Genomic DNA, 26530 nt, shown 5'->3' with positions numbered 1-26530 from the left:
TCAGCGACACGCTATCTGCTCTCTGCAACAAGAGCAGGAAGACATACAGCACGTGAACCAGGCAGAGTACCTGAATGTGACTAACCAGCGGCTGGAACAGATCAGACGACACACCGACAGAGATGAATGCTTACAGGCACTGAGGAACACTGTTCTCGTGGGCTGGCCAGATGTAAAGGAGGAAGCGCCCCTCATCGCTAGGGAGTACTGGCCCTTCAGGGATGAAATCAGTGTGCAGAACGGAGTTCTGTTCCGGGGGCAAAAAGTCATCATCCCAAAGTCACTCCGCCCAGAAATGTTGACGCGCATACATTCAAGTCACATAGGGGGTGATGCATGCTACCGACACGCTCAAGAGAAATTGTACTGGCCCAACATGCAGTCAGAGATAAAGGACTTTGTAAGCAGCTGCTCGACCTGCAATGTGTACGCCCACAATCAGCAAAAGGAGACCATGCTCTCTCACGAAGTACCAACCAGGCCATGGCAGGTCTTGAGCATGGACCTATTCAGCTTCAGACAGAAAGACTATCTCCTAATAGTCGACCACTATTCCGATTTTTGGGAGATTGAGCTTCTACCCGACATGTCTGCAGAGACAGTCATCAAGCGATGTAAGGCACAGTTCGCCCGACATGGTCAGCCAGAGAAGGTTATTACAGACAACGGCCCTCAGTTCAAAGCTCAGTTCACACGGTTCGCTTCTGAGTGGGAATTTGAGCACGTGACCTCCTCTCCCAGACACCCGAAAGCGAATGGCAAGGCCGAGTCGGCCGTGAAGATTGTAAAAAATCTTCTGCGTAAGGCCGCGCATGATGGTGAAGACCCCTGGAAAGCCGTGCTTCACTGGAGGAATACACCTACGGAAAACATGGGCAGCAGCCCAGCACAACGCCTCATGTCCCGCCGGTTGAAGACGTCCATCCCGGCGGCAAGCAAGCTCCTGGAACCAGCTGTTGTCGTGGGCGTCACTGAAAAGCTGCGCCACAGGAAGCAACTCGCCAAATCCTTCTATGACAGATCTGCCCGTGAATTGCCGGCACTTGAAATTGGGGAAGTCGTACGGATGAAGCCCCTGCCAGGTGATAACACTGGCCGCTGGAGAGTCGGAACTTGTCTCCGCAGGGTTGCGCCGAGGTCTTATCTTGTGGACATTGATGGCTCCCTGTACCGTCGTAACAGGATCGATCTCAGAGTGGCTGAGCCAGCTGCACGAGCCGCGCACGATCCTGTTGAACCCGCTGCGGCACACACACCGGACGGGGATCCAGCTACAGAAACTGTCATTGAGACCCCTCAGGCTGTGTTCGAGCCGAGCCCCATCAGGTCCATGCCCAAGGCGCCATCTACTCCTGTTGGCGCTCCGCGTTCGGATGGACACACTTACACAAGGGTTGGACGGCTTTCTAAACCTCCACTGAAACTCACTATGTAATCTGAATAATGTTGATGGTTGCTATGTGGGAGAGAGGGGGAAAAGAGGAGAAATGTTATCATACGCTACTGTGGTTATTACACTGGTATGGGATATGAAGAGATTTACTGCTGTTGCACTGTTATTGGTTGTTCGTATATGAAAGTAATTTTATTTTGCACTAACTTCATGTGTATGTGTTTATACTTGGAAAAGGAGGATGTTACGGGTCTAGATAGATCGATGCCATCGGCTATCCACTAGTTTACCTTAGATACACATGACCCGCGCTCAGGAACATGTTACATCACTTTGAATATACTTGGCTGCACTGAGCAACTCGTGTGTGTGTCATTCTTTATAAGATAGCCTACTGAAACAGCAATCACCAATTCAATCGAAAGTCAGTTGACAAATGCAGGCATTGATTTACAGTTTTTACGTGGCCAGGGATACGATGGCGCATCTGCCATGAGTGGCCGTTTAAATGGTGCCCAAGCTAAAATCAAAGAAAAGCACAAGCAAGCAGTTTATGTGCACTGTGCCAGCCACAGTTTGAATTTGGTCCTAAACAAGTGCTGCACTGTACAAATGGTGCAAAATTGCCTTGGAATTGTCTCGGAAATCTGCACTTTTTTCCATGATTCGGCTTTGCGGTCTGCCAGTCTGCGACACGAGACGGAGCGTCTTTTACCCGACTGCAAGAAAACGCGACTGACGAAGTTGTGTGAAACGAGATGGGTCGCAGCCACGACGCAATATTTACATTCAACGAGCTTTTAGACCCTGTGCGATCCAGCCTGCAGAAAATCAGTGAAACCTTCACAGGAGACACATCTGTCAAAGCCACTCAGCTCTTTAATTCAATTGACAATGCAGAATTAATGCTGTCCATGAGTGTGAGTGAGAAGATGCTTGCAAAAACCTACCACCTGTCCACCTTCCTTCAGAAGGAAAATTGTGACTTGGTGAGTTGCGTTTCAGCTGCTGATGCTGTTATTAAGCAGGTAGATGAGATGAGGGCTAACTCTGAGATGGAGTTCAGGCAGATTTTCCAAAAGACCTCTTCTCAAGCAGCCAAGTATGGGGTTGAATTTCGACCACGAAGAGGCATGGACTGCAATGAGGATCCATTGAAGGCCTGTGAAAATCACTACCGGCAAAAGCTTTTCATAGTCATGCTTGACTTTTATTCATCACAGATGAAGGAACGCTTCAGCAAACACAGAAATGTGATCTCCAACCTCTGCTCCTTACTGCCATCTAAGGTCAGCATGCTGAACGACAGCTCAGCTCAAGCGCTCTCCAACCTGTATCCTGATGAAGTGTCACCGCATCTGGAAGTTGTAAAGTCAGAAATTGACAACTGGCGGGATAAATGGAAAGATGCAACTTATGTTCCACAAAATGCCATTGAGGCATTAAATGCCTGTAACAGTGAGTTGTTTCCAAGCATCTTCAAGCTTCTCCGCGTTTTGACCACACTTCCTGTCACCAGTGCCCATGTCGAGAGAAGTTTTTCCCGTCTGGGGAGGATCAAGGACAAAATGCGCAGTACAATGACGGAAAGACGGCTTAATGGACTGACATTGCTCTCGGAGCACAGAGACATTGTGGTGACGCCAGAAGAGGTACTGGACAACTTTTGCAGACAAAAAAGACGATTGGACCTGCTTTTATAAGGTAAGATCCACTTTTATTTATTAATGCATTGATTATTATCTATGGGCCATTAATACGTTGACATTTACCGTACGGTTGGGTATTAGGCTATAGTATACAGTGTGGGAATTTTATTTACCGGTAGCTTTCGGCAGTGTTGCCTGACCCCCCCCCCTCCCCCAAAATATGTTTCTGGCTACGGGCCTGGTTCTGATGCACGGAACTTCCTTTGCATAGATTTCCTCCTGCACAGCTCGGATTATGACATTCTTGTCTTGTGTCAGGACATTCAAAGTGTAAGCGTTTTCACAATGATGCCATCCTTTGTAGTCTCAAATCTTCAGATTTGTCTCCCTTGAAGAGACGAGCAATGTGTATGAGACATGCTATAGCCCAAGAGAGTGACTTCCAACTAGATACGCGCTCAAAACGCAGCGATTTAAGACTGTCATCTCTAGTGGCAGTACTGAGAGTTGACACCTGAGGACGAATCTCAACATCGTCAGTTGAATTCACAAGGTCGTAGGTATCTGTATTAGGAGACATCCACCCTGGTTGCATCAACAATGTCGGACCTGTAAGCCATGTAGTATCCTTGAGACTGTTGGAACAGACCTTATCACATGATCTGCCGGATTCTGCTCAGTAGATACATATTACCACTGTTGAGGGTGGGAACATATTCTTATTCTTTGGACTCTGTTGTTCACGAAGACATAGAATCTACACCTTTCACTGTAGATATATCCAAGGACGACCTTGCTGTCCATGAAGAAAGTCACTGTGTCAAATTTTAAGCCCATTTCTGATGTAATGAGCTCTGCAATATCCATAGCTAACATCGCTGCGCAGAGTTCAAGCCGAGGAATGGTGTAATCTGGGGGAGGCGCCAGCTTTGCTTTCTCAAGGACAGAGGCTACCTCTGCATGGCCCTTCTCTAGAATCTTCTCCATGAACCCAAAGAAATGATCTTTCATTTCAGGCTTTCTACTGAAAGAGTGTTGTAATGACCCAAAGCACTGCAGTGTCTGAGCTTTGTTGTTGGGCAAACGGCATCTTTGTGGTTTGAAGGGAAGAGCAGCTACCCAATTGTTCTCTTCATTCTTATAGAAACTCTTCTCCATGGTATCGAGGAAGATGGCATCTTCAACAGAAGGGGCCAACTTGCCATCATCCTTTGTTCTCTTGAACACATCGCATCCAACATAGTCTCCCTTTTCCTCTTCAGGTTACTGCTCCATGTGAACACCTGTGTGGAAACCTGTCATGTTGCTGTTATTGAATTTCCCTTTCACATTGTAGAGGTTGGGACATGGTTTGAAAAGAGACGGCCGACCATTCTCTAGAGTATTTGTAAAGAAGACGTTGGCTTTGTCTGGCTTGTGAAGCTTGCTGATGCAGACATTACCCACTATAACCCACCCTAAGTCTAGCTTCTGTGCACAGGGGACCTCATGTGGTCCATTGATCTGCTTACGCACCTACACTACCGTTCAAAAGTTTGGGATCACCCAAACAATTTTGTGTTTTCCATGAAAAGTCACACTTATTCACCACCATATGTTGTGAAATGAATAGAAAATAGAGTCAAGACATTGACAAGGTTAGAAATAATGATTTGTATTTGAAATAAGATTTTTTTTACATCAAACTTTGCTTTCGTCAAAGAATCCTCCATTTGCAGCAATTACAGCATTGCAGACCTTTGGCATTCTAGCTGTTAATTTGTTGAGGTAATCTGGAGAAATTGCACCCCACGCTTCCAGAAGCAGCCTCCACAAGTTGGATTGGTTGGATGGGCACTTCTTGCGTACCATACGGTCAAGCTGCTCCCACAACAGCTCAATGGGGTTCAGATCTGGTGACTGCGCTGGCCACTCCATTACCGATAGAATACCAGCTGCCTGCTTCTGCTCTAAATAGTTCTTGCACAATTTGGAGGTGTGTTTAGGGTCATTGTCCTGTTGTAGGATGAAATTGGCTCCAATCAAACGCTGTCCACTGGGTATGGCATGGCGTTGCAAAATGGAGTGATAGCCTTCCTTATTCAGAATCCCTTTTACCCTGTACAAATCTCCCACCTTACCAGCACCAAAGCAACCCCAGACCATCACATTACCTCCACCATGCTTAACAGATGGCGTCAGGCATTCTTCCAGCATCTTTTCATTTGTTCTGCGTCTCACAAACGTTCTTCTTTGTGATCCAAACACCTCAAACTTGGATTCATCTGTCCACAACACTTTTTTCCAGTCTTCCTCTGTCCAATGTCTGTGTTCTTTTGCCCATCTTAATCTTTTTCTTTTATTAGTCAGTCTCAGATATGGCTTTTTCTTTGCCACTCTGCCCTGAAGCCCAGAATCCCGCAGCCGCCTCTTCACTGTAGATGTTGACACTGGTGTTTTGCGGGTACTATTTAATGAAGATGCCAGTTGGGGACCTGTGAGGCATCTGTTTCTCAAACTAGAGACTCTAATGTACTTATCTTCTTGCTCAGTTGTGCAACGCGGCCTCCCACTTCTTTTTCTACTCTGGTTAGAGCCTGTTTGTGCTGTCCTCTGAAGGGAGTAGTACACACCGGTGTAGGAAATCTTCAATTTCTTAGCAATTTCTCGCATGGAATAGCCTTCATTTCTAAGAACAAGAATAGACTGTCGAGTTTCAGATGAAAGTTCTCTTTTTCTGGCCATTTTGAGCGTTTAATTGACCCCACAAATGTGATGCTCCAGAAACTCAATCTGCTCAAAGGAAGGTCAGTTTTGTAGCTTCTGTAACGAGCTAAACTGTTTTCGGATGTGTGAACATGATTGCACAAGGGTTTTCTAATCATCAATTAGCCTTCTGAGCCAATGAGCAAACACATTGTACCATTAGAACAATGGAGTGATAGTTGCTTGAAATGGGCCTCTATACACCTATGTAGATATTGCACCAAAAACCAGACATTTGCAGCTAGAATAGTCATTTACCACATTAGCAATGTATAGAGTGTATTTCTTTAAAGTTAAGACTAGTTTAAAGTTATCTTCATTGAAAAGTACAGTGCTTTTCCTTCAAAAATATGGGCATTTCAATGTGATCCCAAACTTTTGAACGGTAGTGTATGTATCCTAATGATGTCCCTTTGGAGCAGAAGCAAGATTGGGGCTTCAGGATCCAGTTCCGGGATCTTACTAGCAATAGTCTGCAGGTGTGGATGACCAAGGGCAGCTTGCGGTGTGGGAATCTTTGAACGGTCATTTGGAATCTGGTTGCACTCTATCAGGGTTGGTAGTGGAAGAGTAACCTGTCCATCCATGGATTCCACCTTAAAGCCATACACTATTCTCCCCACCGTCTCAACTACACCAGCACAAGTTCTAAGTGAGTAGGGGGAACTGTCACCTTTAATGTCAAAAAGGGTAAAGATGTCTGACTTCACCAGTGATCTGTTGCTTTGCTCATCAACAGTTACATAAGCTTTGACTGCTTTCTCTCACTGACCACTGGGAAAGATTTTCATGAGGCAAACCTTAGAACAAGATTTTCCAAAGCAATCACCGCCACAAACCTCAGTACACCTGGATGACACTGCATCTGGGGGGAGGGGGTCAATTTCTCCTCCCCGCAATGCTCCTCTGGAAGGTTGGGAGCCTTTGTGCACTCTTTGGGAAGCCCAGGGTGTAGTGCTGAGTGATGCCGTTCACTGCTGCATTCAATGCACTGGACACTTTTCACAGTTGTTTGCTTGATGTGTTGTCAACGCTACACACTTAAAACAGATATCTTCTGTTTCAGAAAGGATTTCCTATCTTCGCGGGACTTCTATCTAAACACATTTGTACAGAGGGTGTGGCTTCTTATGTATAGGACAGAGCTTGGCAGGATTCATCTTTGTCTTATGCTTATCATCTGTTGGGGAGATGTCCGGAAAACTTCCATCTTGTGGACTGATATGGGCACTCCATTAGTGAGCTTGAAAGTGTCTCTTTCTGGCTTACTGTTATCAGCACTGGGTAAGAAGAAACTTGGGTCATTACACATCTTTGCTTGCTGACAGATGAAGTCAACAAGCACCATGAATGGTGGGAAAGCAACCTTATGTTGTGTTTTGTATGTGCAACCCAGTGTCATCCACTTTTCTTGTAAGCTAAATGGTAGCTTTTGCACAATGCCACTTATACCTCGAGCTGTGTCTAGGTATGCTACGCCTGAAAGGTGTCCCTCTGATTTTGCTGCTTGGAGTTCCATCAGCAAGTCTCCTAGCTTTCTGAGCTTCTTGTAGTCTTTACTAGAAATCTTTGGGAAGCTGTCAACTCTTTCTAGTAGTGAGTTCTCAATGACATCAAGAGCACCATAACATTCATGAGACAATCCCAAATCATCTGGAGGCCATTTACTGGTTCGTTCACATTCACTGCTCTTATGCATTTCGCTTGTGCTGCTCCCTCTGAGCCTAACCTGTTATGGCTCGCCCACCCCGCGCCGTGGCTTGCTCACCCCGCGCCAGCAGCCAATCGGCTCGTCAGGGTCGGGCTTAGTCATCAGGGCTGGGCTTAAGTTTGGTGGCCTCCCACGTGCCCGTTGTCAGTTCGTGTTGTAACCTCCCCGCACCCGCAGTGGCGGCTACTCTCCTCTCACGGTCCTTTTCTCTACGAACTCATCCCAGCCCTTGGTTCATGTTTTTCCCTTGCAAAGTTTCCCCGTGGAAGTATCCTGCTGTGTTCCCGTTTGGATTACCCGCGAGCCTTTTTCACCCTTGGACTTTCCGTTTTTTCCTTGTCGCTCATTGCCTTCCTATGTTTGACTATTTGTACGCGTAAGGAATAAAGTACGCCAGTTTTCGGCTAACCCCATCTCTGTCTGGTGTTGTGGCGCTTGGGGTCTTCCACAAACCCTAACAGTACGAACTGACCATGACAAGCCCAGCCGACACAGAGAGCGTACCGGCCAGCCCGCTTCGAGCGGCTCTCATCGAACAGATCCAACTGACTAACTCCCACACCCAGCAGCTAGAGGCAGCCTCCGCCGCGGTGAGAGATCTTCAGACTCGGGTCCCGCCCCTCCAGGCCTGTGTGGGTAACCTAACGAGGCAGCAGGCGGCGTTGGCGAGCCAACAAGCAGAGATCCTGCGGCAGTTGCAAACCATCACGGCGGCTCTCACCATCCAGCCGCCGGGCCAGCCTGCCCCTGGAGTCGTGGGTAACCCGCCCCCTGGGCCCGCTGCCCCGGTTAACCCTGTGGGGCTCAACCCAGTTCCCCGGGAGCCCTGCCTCTCCAGCCCACGACCGTTTGATGGCGACTTTGAGACCTGTGCCACGTTCATCATGCAGTGTGAGCTGGTCTTCCTGCACCAACCCAGCATGTTCACGTCTGATGCTGCCCGGGTCACTTATGTGACCAACCTGCTCACAGGCCGAGCAGCTCAGTGGGCCACTGCTTCCTGGTCCATGAAGGCCAGTTTCTGCCTCACCTACGAGGCCTTTGAGGCGGAACTACGGAAGGTTTTCCACCATCCAGTCGGTGGCCAGGACCCTGGTGCTCGGCTGAGCAGTATCCAGCAGGGCAGTGGCAGTGTCACAGACTACTCAGTGGAGTTCAGGCTGGCCGCAGCTGAGAGCGGCTGGAACGACCGGTCACTTCAGGTCACCTTCCGGAGAGGTCTCAGCGAGGCTGTCAAGGACCAGCTAGCCACCCGGGAGGAGCCCACCTCCCTCGAGGACCTGATCAAGCTCGCCATCCGCATCGACGGACGCCTCCGGGGGAGGAGGCGCGAGCGAGCCCTGCGTGGATCCCTGTCCATTCCCCAGTCGTCCAGCACTCCTAACAGGATCCCTACTCCTGTTCGCCCCACTTTCGCTGTGACCGTTTCTCCCCCCGCGCCCCAGACCACGACGGGGGAGGAACCTATGCAGCTGGGGCGCACGCGCCTTAGTCCAGCCGAACGGGAGGCCCGGTTCAAGGCAGGTCAATGCCTCTACTGTGGCCTGAAGGGACATCTGATCAGCGGCTGCCCCACTCGGCCAAAAGACTAGGCTCACTGGGGCCCCGGGAGATCCTAGTGAGCCGACTTTCCTGTTCCCGCCGTCCTGCCCCACGGAACCATCTAGTTAGCGTTACCCTGGCCTGGGCTGACCAGTGGCTCACGGTGGGTGCACTCCTCGACTCGGGGGCTGATGAGTGTTTCCTGGACTCGGAGTTTGCTGCCCAGGCTAACATCCCGCTAGAGATGCAGGAGAAGCCCATGGAGGCCTTCGCGCTGGACGAGCGCTGCCTGGCCAGCGTCACCCAACGCACCCACCCTGTCTCTCTCACCATAGCAGGTAACCAAGTGGAGAGACTTCGGTTCTACATCATCCAGTCCCCGTTAGTCCCTGTGATCCTAGGGCGCCCCTGGTTCGTGCGGCATGAGCCACACATCGCCTGGGCCTCCGGTACCATCATGGAGTGGAGCTCCTCCTGTCATGCCCAATGTCTCCAGGCTGCTCCCGCCCCATCCCCCCGACGTGCCCCTAGTACCCCGCCTCCCGACCTCTCCTCTGTTCCCCCTGAGTACCATGAGTTAGGTGAGGTTTTCAGCAAGACCCGGGCCCAATCTCTTCCTCCTCATCGGCCTTATGACTGTGCTATCGACCTCCACTCTGGGGCACCCCTTCCCAGAAGTCGTCTGTACAGTCTGACCATCCCCGAGAAAGCTGCGATGGACGAGTACATCTCCGAGTCCTTGGCAGCGGGGCTCATTCGGCCCTCGTCCTCCCAGGTGGCAGCTGGATTCTTTTTCATGAAGAAGAAGGACGGGGGCCTCCGACCCTGTGATCCTAGGGCGCCCCTGGTTCGTGCGGCATGAGCCACACATCGCCTGGGCCTCCGGTACCATCATGGAGTGGAGCTCCTCCTGTCATGCCCAATGTCTCCAGGCTGCTCCCGCCCCATCCCCCCGACGTGCCCCTAGTACCCCGCCTCCCGACCTCTCCTCTGTTCCCCCTGAGTACCATGAGTTAGGTGAGGTTTTCAGCAAGACCCGGCCCCAATCTCTTCCTCCTCATCGGCCTTATGACTGTGCTATCGACCTCCACTCTGGGGCACCCCTTCCCAGAAGTCGTCTGTACAGTCTGACCATCCCCGAGAAAGCTGCGATGGACGAGTACATCTCCGAGTCCTTGGCAGCGGGGCTCATTCGGCCCTCGTCCTCCCAGGTGGCAGCTGGATTCTTTTTCATGAAGAAGAAGGACGGGGGCCTCCGACCCTGCATTGACTATCGCCAACTCAATGAGATAACCGTCAAAAACAAGTACCCCCTTCCTCTCATGAGTTCCACCCTTGAGCCCCTCACCCAGGCTACCATCTTCACTAAGCTGGACCTCCGGTGTGCCTATCATCTGGTCCGGATCAGGAAGGGGGACGAGTGGAAGACAGCCTTTAAGACGCCCCGGGGTCATTATGAGTACCTGGTCATGCCGTTCGGCCTCACCAACGCCCCGGCGGTATTCCAGGCTCTCATGAAGGACATTCTCCGCGACATGCTCGACGAGTTTGTGGTGGTGTACCTCGATGACATCCTCATCTTCTCCAGGACCCTCGAGGAACAAGTCCAGCATGTCCGCCGGGTACTCGAACGTCTCCTCCGGAAGCGGCTCTTCGTCAAGGCAGAGAAGTGCCGGTTCCATTCCCCTTCCGTTGACTACCTGGGCTTCGTCGTTGAGAGGGGACAGACCCGGGCCGACCCCCGGAAGATCCAGGCTGTGGTGGACTGGCCCGATCCCACATCACAGAAGGAATTACAGAGCTTCCTCGGGTTTGCGAACTTCTATCGGAGGTTCATCCGAACTACAGCTGCGTGGCAGAACCTCTCACCAGGCTGACCTCCCCCTCCCAGCCGTTCATCTGGTCCCCGGCTGCCCGCTCTGCGTTCCAGTCCCTCAAGGAGAGGTTCACCAGCGCCCCGGTCCTGCTCCACCCCGACCCCAAGAGGCAGTTCATTGTAGAGGTGGACGCTTTGGACACCGAGTTGGGGGCTGTCCTCTCCCAGCGGTCAGCGTCTGACCAGAAGGTCCACCCATGCGCCTTCTTCTCTCGCCGGTTCCTCCCCGCCGAGGAGAACTACGATGTCGGGAACCGGGAGCTGCTGGCAGTGGTGGCTGCTCTGGAGGAGTGGCGCCATTGGCTGGAGGGGGTGGAACAGCCATTCACCATCTGGACGGATCATAAGAACTTGACGTTCATCCGGGCAACCAAGCGCCTCAATGGTCGGCAGGCACGGTAGGCCAGCTTCCTCAGTCGGTTTGACTTCACGCTGACTTATCGCCCCGGGTCCCGCAACACGAAGGCAGACTCCCTGTCCCGACAACACCCGAGGAGGGAGCCAGCTACAGAGGAGCCGACTCCCATCCTTCCTGAGACCAGGGTGGTTGGCGTGGCTACCTGGGGCATCGAGACCGTGGTCAGGCAGGCGTTGCGCTCCCATCCCGCCCCGAGCCACGTCCCTCCACGCCGCCTATTCGTCCCGGACGCAGTCCGGCCCCGGGTTCTCCAGTGGGGCCATGCCAGTCAGTTTGCTTGCCACCCGGGTGTCCACCGCACCTTCACCTTTCTGGCTCGGCGTTTCTGGTGGCCCACCATGAGGAACGACGTCAGGGACTTTGTAGGGGCCTGCTCCGTCTGTGCTCGCAGCAAGGCCTCTCACCAGGCACCCGCGGGTCTGCTGCAGCCCCTCCCAACTCCAAGCCGGCCCTGGTCCCATGTGGCGTTGGATTTTGTCTCCGGACTGCCTCCCTCCCAGGGTAACACTGTGATCCTGACAGTGGTGGACCGCTTCAGTAAGGGAGTGCACCTGGTGGCCCTCCCCAGACTCCCATTGGCTTCTGAGATGGCGGACCTCCTGACGAGCCACGTGTTCCGTCTCCATGGCCTTCCCCTGGACGTCGTCTCGGACCGAGGGCCCCAGTTCGTCTCCCAGGTATGGCGGGCCTTTTGTAAGGGGTTGGGTGCCTCTGTTAGTCTCTCCTCTGGCTATCACCCACAGACTAACGGACAGACAGAGAGGATGAACCAGAGCGTGGAGTCTGCCCTCCGGTGCGTGGCCGCCAAGAAGCCCAGCTCCTGGAGCCGGTTCCTCCCCTGGGTCGAGTATGCCATCAACTCCCTGGTCAGCTCTGCCACCGGCCTCTCACCTTTTGAGGTGTCCCTGGGCTACCAGCCGCCTCTCTTTTCTGCGCAGGAGTCGGAAGTGGCGGTTCCCTCCGTGCAGGCCCATCTGAACCGGTGTCATCGCGTCTGGGAGGTGACCAGAGCTGCTCTGCTCCGGGCAGCTGAGCACGCCAGTTGGGGAGCCAACCGACGCCGGTCCCCAGCACCTACGTACCAACCAGGCCAAAGGGTGTGGCTGTCCTCGAAGGATCTCCCGCTTCAGTCCACCGTGAAGAAGCTGAACCCACGGTTTGTTGGGCCCTTTGAGATCAGGAAGGTTCTCAGCCCCGCGACGGTGAGTCTTAAGCTTCCGGCTTCCTTGAAGACCCATCCCGTGTTTCATGTGTCTCGGGTTAAGCCTGTCTCCCACACTCCTCTGATGCCTCCGGCCCCGGCTCCGCCTCCCCCTGAGATCGTGGATGGGCACCCCCAGTGGAAGGTCCGCCGGCTGCTGGACGTCCAGCGCCGAGGACGGGGGTTCCAGTATTTGGTGGACTGGGAGGGCTACGGTCCGGAGGAACGTAGCTGGGTCTCCCGCCAGCTCATCCTGGACCCTGGGCTGCTCACTGAGTTCCATCGTTCCCATCCCGACAAGTTGCTTGGTGGCTCCCGTGGAGGGGGGGGTACTGTTATGGCTCGCCCACCCCGCACCGTGGCCCGTCCACCCCGCGCCGGCAGCCAATCGGCTCGTCAGGGCCAGGCTTAGTCATCAGGGCTGGGCTTAAGTTTGGTGGCCTCCCACATGCCCGTTGTCAGTTCATGTTTTAACCTCCCCGCACCCGCAGTAGCGGCTACTCTCCTCTCACGGTCCTTTTCTCTACGAACTCATCCCAGCCCTTGGTTCATGTTTTTCCCTTGCAAAGTTTCCCCGTGGAAGTATCCTGCCGTGTTCCCGTTTGGATTACCCGTGAGCCTTTTTCCCCCTTGGACTTTCCGTTTTTTCCTTGTCGCTCATTGCCTTCCTATGTTTGACTATTTGTACGCGTAAGGAATAAAGTACGCCAGTTTTCGGCTAACCCCATCTCTGTCTGGTGTCGTGGCACTTGGGGTCTTCCACAAACCCTAACATAACCACTTAACTAAGAGGTCCATCTCTCCATTTGCTGTCAGGCTGAGGTCTCTGGTAGCATTTATGAATGACGCTCTCCATGCTCTGTAATTTCCAGGGCGCTCGTCGAAGTGCAGTAGACCTGTAGCGATGATTTCACGTCGCACCATAAATTTGACGAAGTCTGCCATATTCTGTTGCTCACCTCTGCTTGCTTGTTTTGCTGTTACATGGTGGTAAGCATGGGGAGGCTGTGCGTGTGGATGGTCAGCATACTGGTGAGCATGATACTGGTCAACTGACAGCTGTGGAGCGGCACACTGGTGAGTATGAGAATGTGGGTAATCATAATCATCTAGTTGCCGACTATAGCTATAGAATTGGTTATAAGACACTTCTCTTTTGGGTGAATGCTGCCTGCTGGGGGTTAACTTGGCAGTGTTTGCGCTGATGTCAGTTACTTCTCTCTTAACTCTATGTGTGTGTTGATGAGAGAGATCCACTTTGACACTAGGAATGTTGTCCATGGACCGCCTGCTTTGCAAAGGGATTTCTGCAGGAGTAAGGTCCCAGTGCTGTAGCTCTGGTGTCAAACGCCTAGCCTGTAATTGAACATACTCAACACGTTGTGAGGAGTCAAAAGACTGACCTCTATGCACACTGTGGTACTTACAGCTTAACTCATTATCATTCAAAAGTGCCGCTGCAAAGGCGTCTGCTTTGGCTGTTGCTACTGTTGCTTCTCTTTGAACATCCAGTACATTCAAACGTGCATCTAAGTGTAGCCCCTTTTACCCCGTGACTATAGAGGGCAGGGCCCTAAGTTCTCTCACTATAAGCCAATTTGCATTAATCTTAGCTTGGGTTCCCTGATTATAGCAATTCCCATGCAATGAATAATCAATGAATAATCAAACAATACAAAGTTGCAACTCGAAATATTTAGTTATTGAAAAAAAGAAAACAAAATAGTGCACTTTCACTATATCAGTCTCAATACAGTTCAAATACAAAATTAAAGTAGGTACGTTTTTCAATATTCCAAATGAAACGCATTAAACATTAATTAAACTAAAGCAGGCATCCATCAAAATAATAACGAGGGCCTCAAAAACCCATCCTCGTTGCAGGCCTGGTTTCACGTGTCCAACTGATGTTACCTTCACTCTTGCGAGCTAAACAGACAAACGTACTCACTCAGTTCAAGAGAATGGCAGTTCCAGAATGTTCTTACAATGACAAAAAATGACGGTGCACGTGAATGGTCTGGGCGCGGGTGAAAACGAGACGAAAGACATGCTTCAGATGACTTGTCCCAGCGTGAGAATCCCACGTAGCCAGAGGAAGTCTCAGCAAACCTTGGTGGCTCAAATCGCTATCTGGTGTGTCTGGTCTCGTGTGACCCTTCTGTTAGTACCTGCGTATGTTCACTGAACTAGCAAACAAGGCTACCACATAAGCTAGCTTAGCTAACTAGCTGGCTGGCTACCGACAGTCACGGTGAACTGGAGAATGACGCAGTAACATCTAACCGACGTTCACTTTACATCCACCAGTATCACACTTATAGCTTATATTATGTAGCTGGCTAATAACACTATGGTGTAAACAATTTCACACACGATGCAGGGAACACAACGCACACACCGCTGTTCATTTCCATGCTTTACTAGGAACTCTTCTTCTGTTGGTTACAACCCAGACAACAGCAATATAGAATACAGGTGCCACCTAGTGGTCACTGGTAGAATAGCCTCATCCATACATAACATCTCCTCCCAACTAAAATATGTTGTACATCAACAATGCAAAAATCAATCAACAAAGATTAAGTGACAAAGGCGTAATGTTACTTCCCAAAAGTACATTCAAAACAATGTTATTTTCCGGTATACATTCAGACCCCGTATTTGTTTCCCAATATTTTTACACTCAAAAGTCTCAGTCTCTTTACCACATTATCAATGTGTTTACTCAGCAGAGTAATGTGCAGGTGGTTTAGTATGTCTCACCGGATAGCGCGAGTGTCTAACAGTCTCCGCTATCTTAGTAGGTCCAGCACCAGCTGGTTCACTGGAGTGAGGTGTCTCCGTGGGCTCGATAGCCACTGGAACTGGATTAGCGTTCTCATCAGTGTGAGATGCAGGGGTACCGAGGTGACGTGTAGTACCACCAGCACTACGTTGAGGTGACATAAGGAAGCTGGTAGGAAGGTGGACTGCAGAGCTGGCAGCGTCCGCGTGTGCCTGCTCTGTTCGAGTCAACATCTGATCCACATGCCGTTTCCACACTCCTTGTGCTCCCACCTTGACCTCGTATGACACTGGTCCCGTTTGAGTCATTATAACTCCTTGTGTCCACTTTTCCTCCCCCTTCCGATAATCACGAACAAGGACAGACTCACCGACTGCAAAGTGTCTGGCCTTGGAGTGTTGTTGACGGCGTTGCCGCTGTGAGTCTTGAGAGCGATGAACAACCCCAGCCACACTGGGTTTGAGAAAGTCCAGTCGCGTGCGTAGCATGCGCCTTGTGAACAGCATAGACAGCGGTTCCTTTGTCGTGGCGTGCGGGGTGTTGCGATACGTCAACAGGAATGTGTCGAGTCGCTGTTGCACTGGTGCGGCGCCCCTGGAGGATTTGAGGGCGTGTTTGAAAGTCTGTACAAAGCGCTCGGCCAGGCCATTCATAGCAGGGTGATACGGCGCTGAGCGAATGTGCTTGACTCCATTGGCTTTCAGGAATGTGGCGAATTCCTCAGAACAGAACTGGGGTCCATTGTCGCTTACGAGAATGTGAGGAAGGCCGTGGCGACTGAAAAGGCCCCTCAGTACTGTGATGGTCTTGCTTGCTGTGGTGCTATCCATGATTTGCACCTCGGGCCATTTAGAATGAGCATCTACTACCACAAGATACATGTGTCCTTCAAATGGACCAGCAAAGTCCACGTGAATCCTTTCCCAAGGACTGGAAGGCCACATCCATGGATGTAGAGGGGCAAGACTCGGTTCTCTCTGACTACGCTGGCATGAGTGGCAGGATTTGGCCTGGAGCTCGATCTGAGAGTCAATACCTGGTCACCAGACATACGACCGTGCCAAGCTTTTCATCCTCACTACCCCTGGGTGTGCTGTATGTAGCTCGTTGAGCACCCGGGGCCATAGCTTGGGTGGCACTACCACTCGTGTGCCCCACATGAGGCATCCCTGTTGGATTGTGAGGTCATTTTGACGAGTCAGGAAAACAGACAGTTCAGTATCTGTGTTTTTCGTGTTTGGAAAATGTCCAGTAGTGACCATCTCTAGTACGCGAGACAGTGTAGGGTCAGATCTAGTGTTGTTTCGGATATCAGTGGTACTGATTGGTAGTGTGTCTAACTGTGACATGTAAAACACATCTACGGTGTCTATCTTGTCATCGTGAGTGTCCGGAAGTGGCAACCTTGACAGTCCATCTGCATTAGTATGTGCTGAAGCTTTACGATACTCTATAGTGTAATCATGCGCTGACAAGAGGAGCGCCCAGCGCTGCATGCGGGCTGCGGCCATCGACGGCATACTCCTCACTGGACTGAGAATGGAGGTCAGCGGGCGATGGTCTGTGAGTAGAGTGAACTTGTTACCATAGAGATACTGGTGAAACTTACGTATGCCAAAGACTATCCCCAGCGCCTCTCGCTCAATCTGGGCGTAGTTCTGCTCTGCTTTGCAGAGTGTTCTTGACGCATAAGCGATAGGTTTCTCTACACCAACAGGCATGACGTGAGAGAGTACAGCCCCTACCCCATAGGTCGAAGCGTCACAGGCTAGACGGAGGGGCAGCTCAGGGTTGTAGTGGGTTAGCACCTTCTGAGATACCATGAGCTCTTTCACTTTTCGGAACGCTGCCTCACAAGCTGTAGTCCACTGCCATTTCTTCCCTTTGTGCAGCAGTGCGTTCAGTGGTTGCAGGATGGTTGCCAGGTCCGGGATGAAACGTCCATAGTAGTTTATCATTCCGAGGAGCGAGCATAGTTGGCTAACGTTGGTGGGTGCCGGTGCCTCCACAACAGCGCGTTCCTTCTCTGGCGACTTGTGGAGCCCAGCAGCATCGATGATATGACCTAGATACTCTACTGACTCCAGGAAAAACATGCACTTATCCTTTTTGACATGGAGACCATACTCCTCCAGTCTCGTGAGAACGTCGTCCAGGGCTTTCAGGTGGGTCTCTTCATCTGGCCCACTAACCAGAATGTCATCGAGATAACAGTGCGTGAATGGCAATCCAACGAGCACTTGATCCATAGCCTTCTGGAACAACGCTGGTGCCGACGCAATACCGAAGGGCAAGCGGTTGTAGCAGAAAAGTCCTTTTTGTGTGGAAATAGTCAGTAGCTACCTCGACTCCTCCACTACTTCCATCTGTAGGTATGCGTTTGACAAGTCCAGTTTACTGAAGCGTTGACCTCCAGCTAGCGATGCAAAGAGATCCTCAATGCGTGGAATAGGATACTTGTCCACACAGAGTGCTTGGTTGAGGGTGACTTTGAAATCACCACAAAGTCTCACCGTGCCATCCTTCTTGTTGACAGGAACTACGGGTGTGGCCCAGTCACTATGCTCCACTGGTAAGATCACGCCAAGGTCAGTGAGGCGGGTCAGTTCAGCCTCTACTTTGGATCTCGGAGCATAGGGCACATTACGTGGTGGGCAGAATTTGGGTATGCTATCAGGTTTAAGAGTCACTCTCGCCTTAATGTCTTTCATTGAACCCAACCCATCTGAGAACACAGCAGAATGCCGCTTTAGTACAGCATCTAAACTCTTTCTTGGGTTTACTTTTACACATGCGACCAATGTGGCCTTTCCTGCCGCATTGATGGCAGTCTCTATCTTTATACCAACAGTCATCATCACTATGATTTGTCTTTCCACACCGCCTGCATTTGGCATGGGATGTTTGAGAGAGAACGGCATTTACCTTTAACGAGCCGCTCAACTGTTGTGCGTCACGCGCCACTGTTTCTGCTGAAACTGCATAAGTGACCGCTTTCTGAAAGGTCAAATTGTCCTCGGTCAACAGGCGCTTCTGAACCGTTTCACTTTTCAGTCCACAAACAAACCTGTCCCGTAGTGCATCCTCTTAAGTAGCCACCAAACTCACAATGCTCGTAAAGTCCTTTAAGCACAGCAACATACTGAGCCACCGACTCACCGTCCTCCTGATTCCTCTTGTGGAAACGGAATCTCTCTGCTATCACTATCGGTTTGGGGGCGAAATGTCCTTTCAACACCTTTACAATGTCATCATACGTCTTCTCCCCAGGCTTATCTGGAGCAATCAGACTGCGCAATAATCCGTAGGTCTTTGGCCCTATCACACTCAATAGAACCGGCACCTTCTTAGCATCCCTGATCTCATTAGCCAGGATATAATTCTCAAAACGCTCAATATACGTTGCCCATTGTTCACCGGATTCCTCAAATGGTTCCATACCGCCAATAATTCCCGCCATGATGCGTCCTTCTGGTTCCTTTTCCCTTTCTTCTCCGCTACAACTGCGTGGATGACTTCGTCCAAACAAGTAGAAAACTTCCCTTTTCACGTTTACTTTGGTGCCTAAAAGTTTCTACATCCCATCCTCGTCGCCAATTTATATTATGTAGCTGGCTAATAACACTATGGTGTAAACAATTTCACACACGATGCAGGGACCACAACGCACACACGGCTGTTCATTTCCATGCTTTACTAGGAACTCTTCTTCTGTTGGTTACAACCCAGACAACAGCAATATAGAATACAGGTGCCACCTAGTGGTCACTGGTAGAATAGCCTCATCCATACATAACATCTTACACATTCGAATATTATGCGATTAAACTTGTAAACTATAAGACTGACGTTTCCTACGTTTTCCAACTATCTCCTCTTCACAAGCCTTGAATCTCCTGTCTCATCCCTTCTCTCTTCTTCTTCTTCTTCTTCCTCTTCTCCCTTCTTCCAACTGCTTGCCCCTCCCTTCACCGTGACCCTTCCCCCTTACTCCTGATTGGCCTTACGTACAATGGTAAGTAAAATAAAACATATTTAATCACATACATATACATATTTCAATATAGTACAACTGTACCAAAATAATAAACATTATGAAACAAAGCAACAATGGAAGAATCATACCCAAAGCTGTGTCACGGCCTTGGTCTGCTACATCAACCGTACTCCATCAAACTCAAGCAGGGTGCCATTCCTTTTGCCCTCGTAACACAAAGAAGAGTCCCAATTCCCTGACTAAGCAAAGTTAAGGAGGAGCTAGGACGTATGGAGAGACAAGGCGTCATTACTAAAGTGGAGGAGCCAACAGACTGGTGTGCAGGCATGGTGCCTGTGCCAACCAAAATTGGCGTGGACCTGACTCACCTTAATGAAGCTGTCTGCAGAGAGAAATATATTCTACCGTCAGTAGAACAGACCATTGGACAGCTCATGGGAGCACAAATCTTCAGCAAGCTAGATGCAAAAAAAGGATTTTGGCAGATCATATTGTCCCCTGAATCATCCAACTATACAACCTTCATTACCCCATTTTGCCACGATTATTTCAATAGACTGCCATTCGCGATTGCTTCTGCCCCCGAACATTTTCAGCAGAGGATTTCAGAGGTTCTTGATGGGCTGCAGGGAGTTGTATGCCTTATGGATGATGTTCTGGTATGGGGAGCAGACCAAGACCAGCATGACATCACGCTAAACATAGAGAATTGTGAGCTACGCAGGAGCGAAGTCAAGTTTCTGGGCCAAGTCATATCAGCAGATGGTGTGAAAGCAGACCCAGAAAAGACAAGAGCCGTCAGAGAGATGCAGGAACCATCCAACATCAGTGAGCTTCGCAGCTTTATTGGGGATTCTGAATCAGTTGGGGAAGTTTATTCCTAACCTGGCAGAGAGGGATAAACCACTGAGAGACTTGATTTCAACCAAGAATCACTGGGTCTGGGGTGCCACACAACAGCGGGCCTTCGATCAGCTGAAAAACAATCTGACATCAACCCCCCTGTTGTTGCTCTATGACCCCAACAAGGAGCTAAAACTGTCAGCTGATGCGTCATCATATGGACTGGGTGCAGTCCTCCTATGGAGAGAGGGAGAGCAGTCGGGACCTGTAGCATATGCATCACGTTAACTCACAGAGATTGAGCAGTGCTACACACAGGTGGAGAAAGAGGCGTTGGGCCCTACCTGGGGGTTTGCGTGGTCCCGAGACTTCCTGATAGGCAGACACTTCCACCTGGAAACAGATCACAAGCCTCTTGTGAGCCTACTGGGAACCAAGGCATTGACTGAACTTCTTCCCAGGATCCAGAAGTTTCACCTCAGGCTCATGAGCTACAGTTACTCCATCTCACGTGTGCCCGGCAAAGCCTTATACTCAGCAGACACTCTTCACGTCCCCCAGTAAGTCAAACAAAACACTCCAGCATCACGGACACAAATCTCATGGAAGATACCAACATCTACGTACATTCAGTAGTAGAGAACTTGGGTGCAAGCCCTACATAACTAACAGAACAGCTAAAAGCAGACAGTGTATGTTCTGCATGAGTCTGTGCCAGGAGGGTTGGCCAGACCAGAACCAGTTGAAAGGAGTAATAAAAACCTACTGACCAGACAGAGCCGTCCTTAGTGTTCACGACGGGTTGCTACTCAGAGGCACCAGATGAGTAATCCTCTCAGCCATGCGCAACTCAGTCCTGGAGAAACCACACGAAGGGCACCAGGGCATACTAAAATGTAAGGAGCAAGCTAGAGAAGCAGTCTGGTGGCCAGGGAGAGTGGTCAGCTAAGAGAACTCATACTTAATTGCAGAACCTGCATTAAGGAACAAGCCAATCCAGTTGAGCCATTATTACCCAGTAACCTTCCGGAGAGACCATGGGAGAAACTGGGTCCTGACATATTCACCTTCAACAGCTGTAACTATCTACTGGTAGTGGACTATTTCATCTAAATTTGTAGAGATAGCCGAGCTAACACCCTTGAGATCCGAAGACGTGATACTGCACTTGAAATCTATATTCGCACGTCACAGAGCCCCTGAACTCCTTATTAGCGACAATGGACCTCAGTTTGTGAGTTAACAGTTTTCTGACTTTGCAGTCAACTATGGCTTAAAACACATCACAAGTAGCCCAAGATTTGCCCAAAGCAATGGAGAGGCAGAACGTCAAATCCAAATGTGAAACACATGCTGAAAAAGGCTACTGACCCATACCTTGCTCTCCTCGCAAACAGGGCAACACCCTTGGCCAACGGCTACAGCCCAGCCCAGCTTCTGATGGGCCAGAGGCTGCGCACACTGATACTTCAGCACCCTCTCTCCTGAAACCGGAACTCCCAAACCAAACTGTAGTCGCCGAAAAAGACAGGGGAGGAAGCGTAAGGACACTGCAGCTTTTAACATGAGACACCAAGCCGGGAATCTCAGCCAGCTCACACCAGGACAAGAGGTGTGGATCACAGACACTAAGACTTCAGGGACTGTGGTATCCTCCCTCTCCTCATTCTTATGTTGTGTGTGTGTGTGTTTGTGGGGGGGGGGCACATGGCACCAACAGGCAGAAAAGATGCCATCTAATCCCTATGCAAGTGTCAGACTGCAGTGCTGAAGCGCCCAGTGTACTCGACCCATCACCCGAGGATGTACCTGAGGCAATGAAAACTGTTCCAACATCCACCAGACATCATCTACCCTCTCGCCTGCTGTTATCAGAATCAGGTCAGGCAGGTTTGTTACTAAGCCTCAAAGACTGGACTTGTGAAAAGTTAATTGAAATAAAGAAAGATTCCATGCTGATGATATTGTACAGACATCAGCGGTTATAAATGGAAAAGTTGTTATACATGAAAAAAATGACATACAATGTTATGTTCATAAGGTTAACTGAACGAGAATGTTCATATGTTAATGTTAACAGGGCATGTTTCCTAATGATACGATTTGGGTGATTTAAACTGTTCCTGTTTTTTCTTTGAAAGAAGGGAGATGTGGTGTATTGCAATACATGTAGTAGTTGTGAATTGTGACAGTACGCCAGCAGATGCAACTGGAGGCTCAGTTACAGAGCCGTGGTTAACAGATGTACTGGAGGAGAAGAGTACCTTTTCTACAGGCGATTGAGGAAGGGCTTCACGCTAGCTGAACGCAATCTTTCAAATAAAACAGCCGTTAGTGAGATCCATACTGCCGTGGTGAATCTGTTCATATAAAACACGACAATAGTACCCCTTGCGGGAAGACTCAGATTGCTGCCAGACACTTTTTTTTTAATTCAAATTTTCTTAAAAAACATACAGACAAAACATAATGCTACAGGACTGGTCCATAAAAGAAGGGGGGGAAAAGAAAGAAAAACATCAATAAAAAGCACAGAACCTACATCAGAGAAACAATATAGTGAAATTAAATAATTACTGTACGCATGGATCCGATTCACACCCAATATCCCCAATTCAATCAATTTTCCACAGCTGTTACCCACTTAAATCCAAATTATATTTAACTCCCAGAGATTCCAACGGTTTCTTCCATTTCTGCAGAAAAAGATGAGTCCTTCCATCAATAAAGTGGCTCTATTTTTTCCAGAGTCACAACCTCGGAGATCAGAGATTTCCACATGGAAGTAAAAGGAGGGTCATCCTCGAACCCACTTCACCGTGATGGCTTTCTTTGCTAGCAAGCGACTGAACCGCTTCCTCGTACTGTTTGACAGCCAGTGACATTTCCAAGCAAATATAAAAGTGGATTTGCTGACACCTGTTGACCTATTGCTGTACTGATGTTTGCACATATTGCCCTCCAGAATAACTGAATTCTATTGCATTCCCACAAGCAATGCAGCCCAGTACCAACATGAGTTTTACGTTTGGGACAATTTGGTGAAATTCCTGCTGTATACTTACTAATTATACGGTGATATATAGATATTATGTAGGATATTGTAATTCTTTATATCTATTGCAGATTGAAATTCTGGAAGGCAACCGCAGGATCTCATCCCACACATCATTATCCATCACACATTTGAGCAATGTACAGCAAGATGTTCTTAACCATGCAGGTTTGTCCAAGTTCAAACTTAACATCTCAGAATAAAATTTAGATATAAAGCGTTTTTGCTTTGTGGTCTAGAAAAAAACAACTCTAGCAGGTGAGAGTCCTTTGAAAATTCCAGCGAGTTGGCTTTCTTATACACATGATGTCTGACCTGTAAGTAATTGAGGAAATCCATGGTACTGAACTTTCAGTGATTCAATTTTTTTTAAATCTCCCATTATCAAAGCGAACATTAAGTGGGTGAGTGTTTTTGAATATTTTCTCTAATTTTCTCCATGTCTGCAATACATTCGTTATTAAAGGGTTGTTCTTAGCAATGTGTGACAATTCATTCAGGTGTTTAGCCAACAAGTTCACAAGAGAAAAAGGTTTACAGATCATTGACTCCAGGTCGGCGGCATGGTGGCGCAGTGGTTACCTCGGTCGCCTCACAACAAGAAAGTCCTGGATTCGAGCCCCAGGATAGTCCAACCTTGGGGGTCGTCCCGGGTCGTCCTCTGTGTGGAGTTTGCATGTTCACCCCGTGTCTGTGTGGGTTTCCTCCAGGTGTTCCGGTTTCCTCCCACAGTCCAAAGACATGTAAGTCAGGTGAATCGGTTGTACTAAAATTGTCCCTAGGTATGAATGTTTGTGTGTGTGTGTGTGTGTGTGTGTGTGTGTGTGTGTGTGTGTGTGTGTGTGTGTGTGTGTGTGTGTGTGTGTGTGTGTGTGTGGGCCCTGTGATGGCCCGGCGGCCTGTCCAGGGTGTCTCCCCGCCTGCTGCCCAATGACTGCTGGAATGGGCTCCAGCATCCCTGCCACCCTGAGAGCAGGATAAGCGGTTTAAATAATGAATGGATGGATGACTCCAGGTCAAGCCAAGGAGAATCTGAATGCTCATTCACTCAGGAAGAAATAATTCTGGCATGTATGGACAATATATAGTATTCTATATTTGATAAACCCCACCCACCTTGTTCTTTTGGCAGCTGTAATGTCTCTAGTTTTCCAACCAGCCCAAATAAAGTCTGACATTGCTTTATTGATAAACTTAATGTCATTTGACTTCAGAATCACAAACAAAGTAGGATATAGTATTTTTGGAAGGACTGTCATCTTAATAAGGTTAATTCTGCCAAGAAATAATATAGGGAGGTTCTTCCATCTTGTTAAGGTTTCTTTGAGATTCTTTATTCAGGGATGAATATTTTCTGTGTATAGCTGATTAATTTTGGGGGTAACTCTGATTCCTAAATAATTAAATCCTGATGGAGCCCAGTGAAAAGGCTTGAAATAGGCTGGCTCAGTGTTTCTACTGTTGCCCAAGAGCATTATTTCTGATTTATCAAAATTGACTTTATACCCAGATATTAGGCCAAATTCTGTGATACACTCAGTTAAACCTGGTAGTGACTTAGTGGGGTCCGTTAATGTTAAAAAGATATCATCAACAAATACCAAAATCTTATGTTGTTTTGTACCAATCATTGCTCTCTGAATATTTGAATTTTGTCTGATAGCCATTGCTAAGGGCTCTACAGCCAGAGCAAATAAAATAGGAGACATTGGGCTTCCTTGACCTGTGCCTTTTTTTAATTTAAAGGGAGCAGATAGCCCATTTGTCAGAATCTGACACACCCCGCTCTGTGCCCTAGGTTTTGTTTTCTTTATGTCATGTCTGTCTATTGTCGGGTCTTTTATTTTGAAAGTCTTACCTCTCCTCTCGTTTCAGTAACTTCACTTCTTGCCCCAGTGTCTGTTTCCTCCTGCATGATTACTTTCCCTGCCCTGATTGAATTAATCTGTGCCTTGTTACTTCCAGTGTATTTAGTCTCTGTGCTCCCCTCTCTCTGTGCCAGTTCGTTTTGTGTCTAGTGTCAACTCGTGCCAGCTTTTCTCTAGTGTTTGTATTTCTTGTGTATATCTTTGCTCTTCCCCTGGACCTCGCTTTTGCCTAACCCTTTTGGATCATCTGTTTTGACTATTGGATTTGATTACCTTGCTTTGTCCCTGGACCTCGCCTTCGCCTACTCCTTTGGTATTGTTTGCTTGGATTACTGGACTGCCTTTTCTGTGTACTGAACCCTGCTTTTCAGTAAAGACTACTTTTGAACTCTGACCTCGTCTCTTGTATCGTGCTATTGAGTCCTCTGCCTAGTGTGTGTTACAGAATCGAGGCTGTAGGTGCTTTGTATAAAAGTTTGATCCACCCCAGAAAATATGACCCAGAACTGAATCTCTTCATTACTTCGAACATATATTCCCATTCAATTCTGTCAAAGGCCTTTTCAGCGTCCATAGAAACAACAGCAGCCGGTGTTTGAGAAGAGTTAGGATAATGAATAATATTGAATAGGCATCTTGTGTTCTGATAAGAGTCTCGACCCTTAATAAAAATCGTCTGGTCTGCATACACCATGGAAGTCAAAACCTGCTCCAGCCTGAGAGCCAATATCTTAGATAATATCTTACTGTCCACTCCAAGAAGGCTAATTGGCCTATAGGAAGAACATAGTTCTGGGTTTCTATTTTTCTTTACTATTAGTGTTATATTGGCCCAAAATATTGCTTTTGGGATTTTTAAACCCAGTCACTGAGGATGCACCAGCCATTGCATTCTTAGTGCCGGTCCCAAGCTCGGATAAATGGGGAGGGTTGCATCAGGAAGGGCACCCGGCATAAAATCATGCGGCATAAAAACATGCGGGTCATAAATAAGATTGCCATACTGGATTGGTCGAGGCCTGGGTTACCAACAACCTCCACTGGTACTGTTGGCCAGCAGGGTGCCAGTGGAAACTATGCTACTATTGGGCAAAGGAGAAGGAGAGGGGGAAGGCATGTCCAGAGACAGCAAGAGAGGAGGAAGGGTAGGAGTGTGGAGGTGAGAGTCATAACTTTGAATGTTGGCAATGTGACTGGTAAAGGGAGAGCTGGCTGATATGATGGAAAGAAGAAAGGTAGGTAGATTGTGTGTGCAAGAGACCAGGTGGAAAGGGAGTAAGGCCAGGAGCATCAGAGGTGGGTTCAAACTCTTCTACCATGGTGCGAATGGGAGGAAAAAAGGGGGTAGGGGTAATTCTGAAGGAGGAGTATGTCAAGAGTGCTGCAGGTGAAGAGCATGTTGGGCAGAGTGATGAGTATGAAGCTGGAAATCAAAGGTGTATTG

General features: G+C 49.1%; 1 protein-coding gene across 1 annotated transcript; it reads right to left on the bottom strand.

Annotated features, from left to right (window-relative positions):
* Positions 1-13583: 13583 nt before the first annotated feature.
* LOC130119752 (uncharacterized protein K02A2.6-like) lies at positions 13584-18034 on the bottom strand. The gene is given in 3 exon segments (XM_056288356.1): positions 13584-13609; positions 15694-16513; positions 17309-18034. Coding segments are annotated over 3 exon segments (1572 nt in total).
* Positions 18035-26530: the final 8496 nt, after the last annotated feature.

Source organism: Lampris incognitus, chromosome 10, assembly GCF_029633865.1.
Source record: "Lampris incognitus isolate fLamInc1 chromosome 10, fLamInc1.hap2, whole genome shotgun sequence".
NCBI lineage: Eukaryota > Metazoa > Chordata > Actinopteri > Lampriformes > Lampridae > Lampris > Lampris incognitus.
The sequence above is the reverse complement of the archived record's forward strand: the minus strand, read 5'-3'. Positions and strand labels throughout refer to the sequence as shown.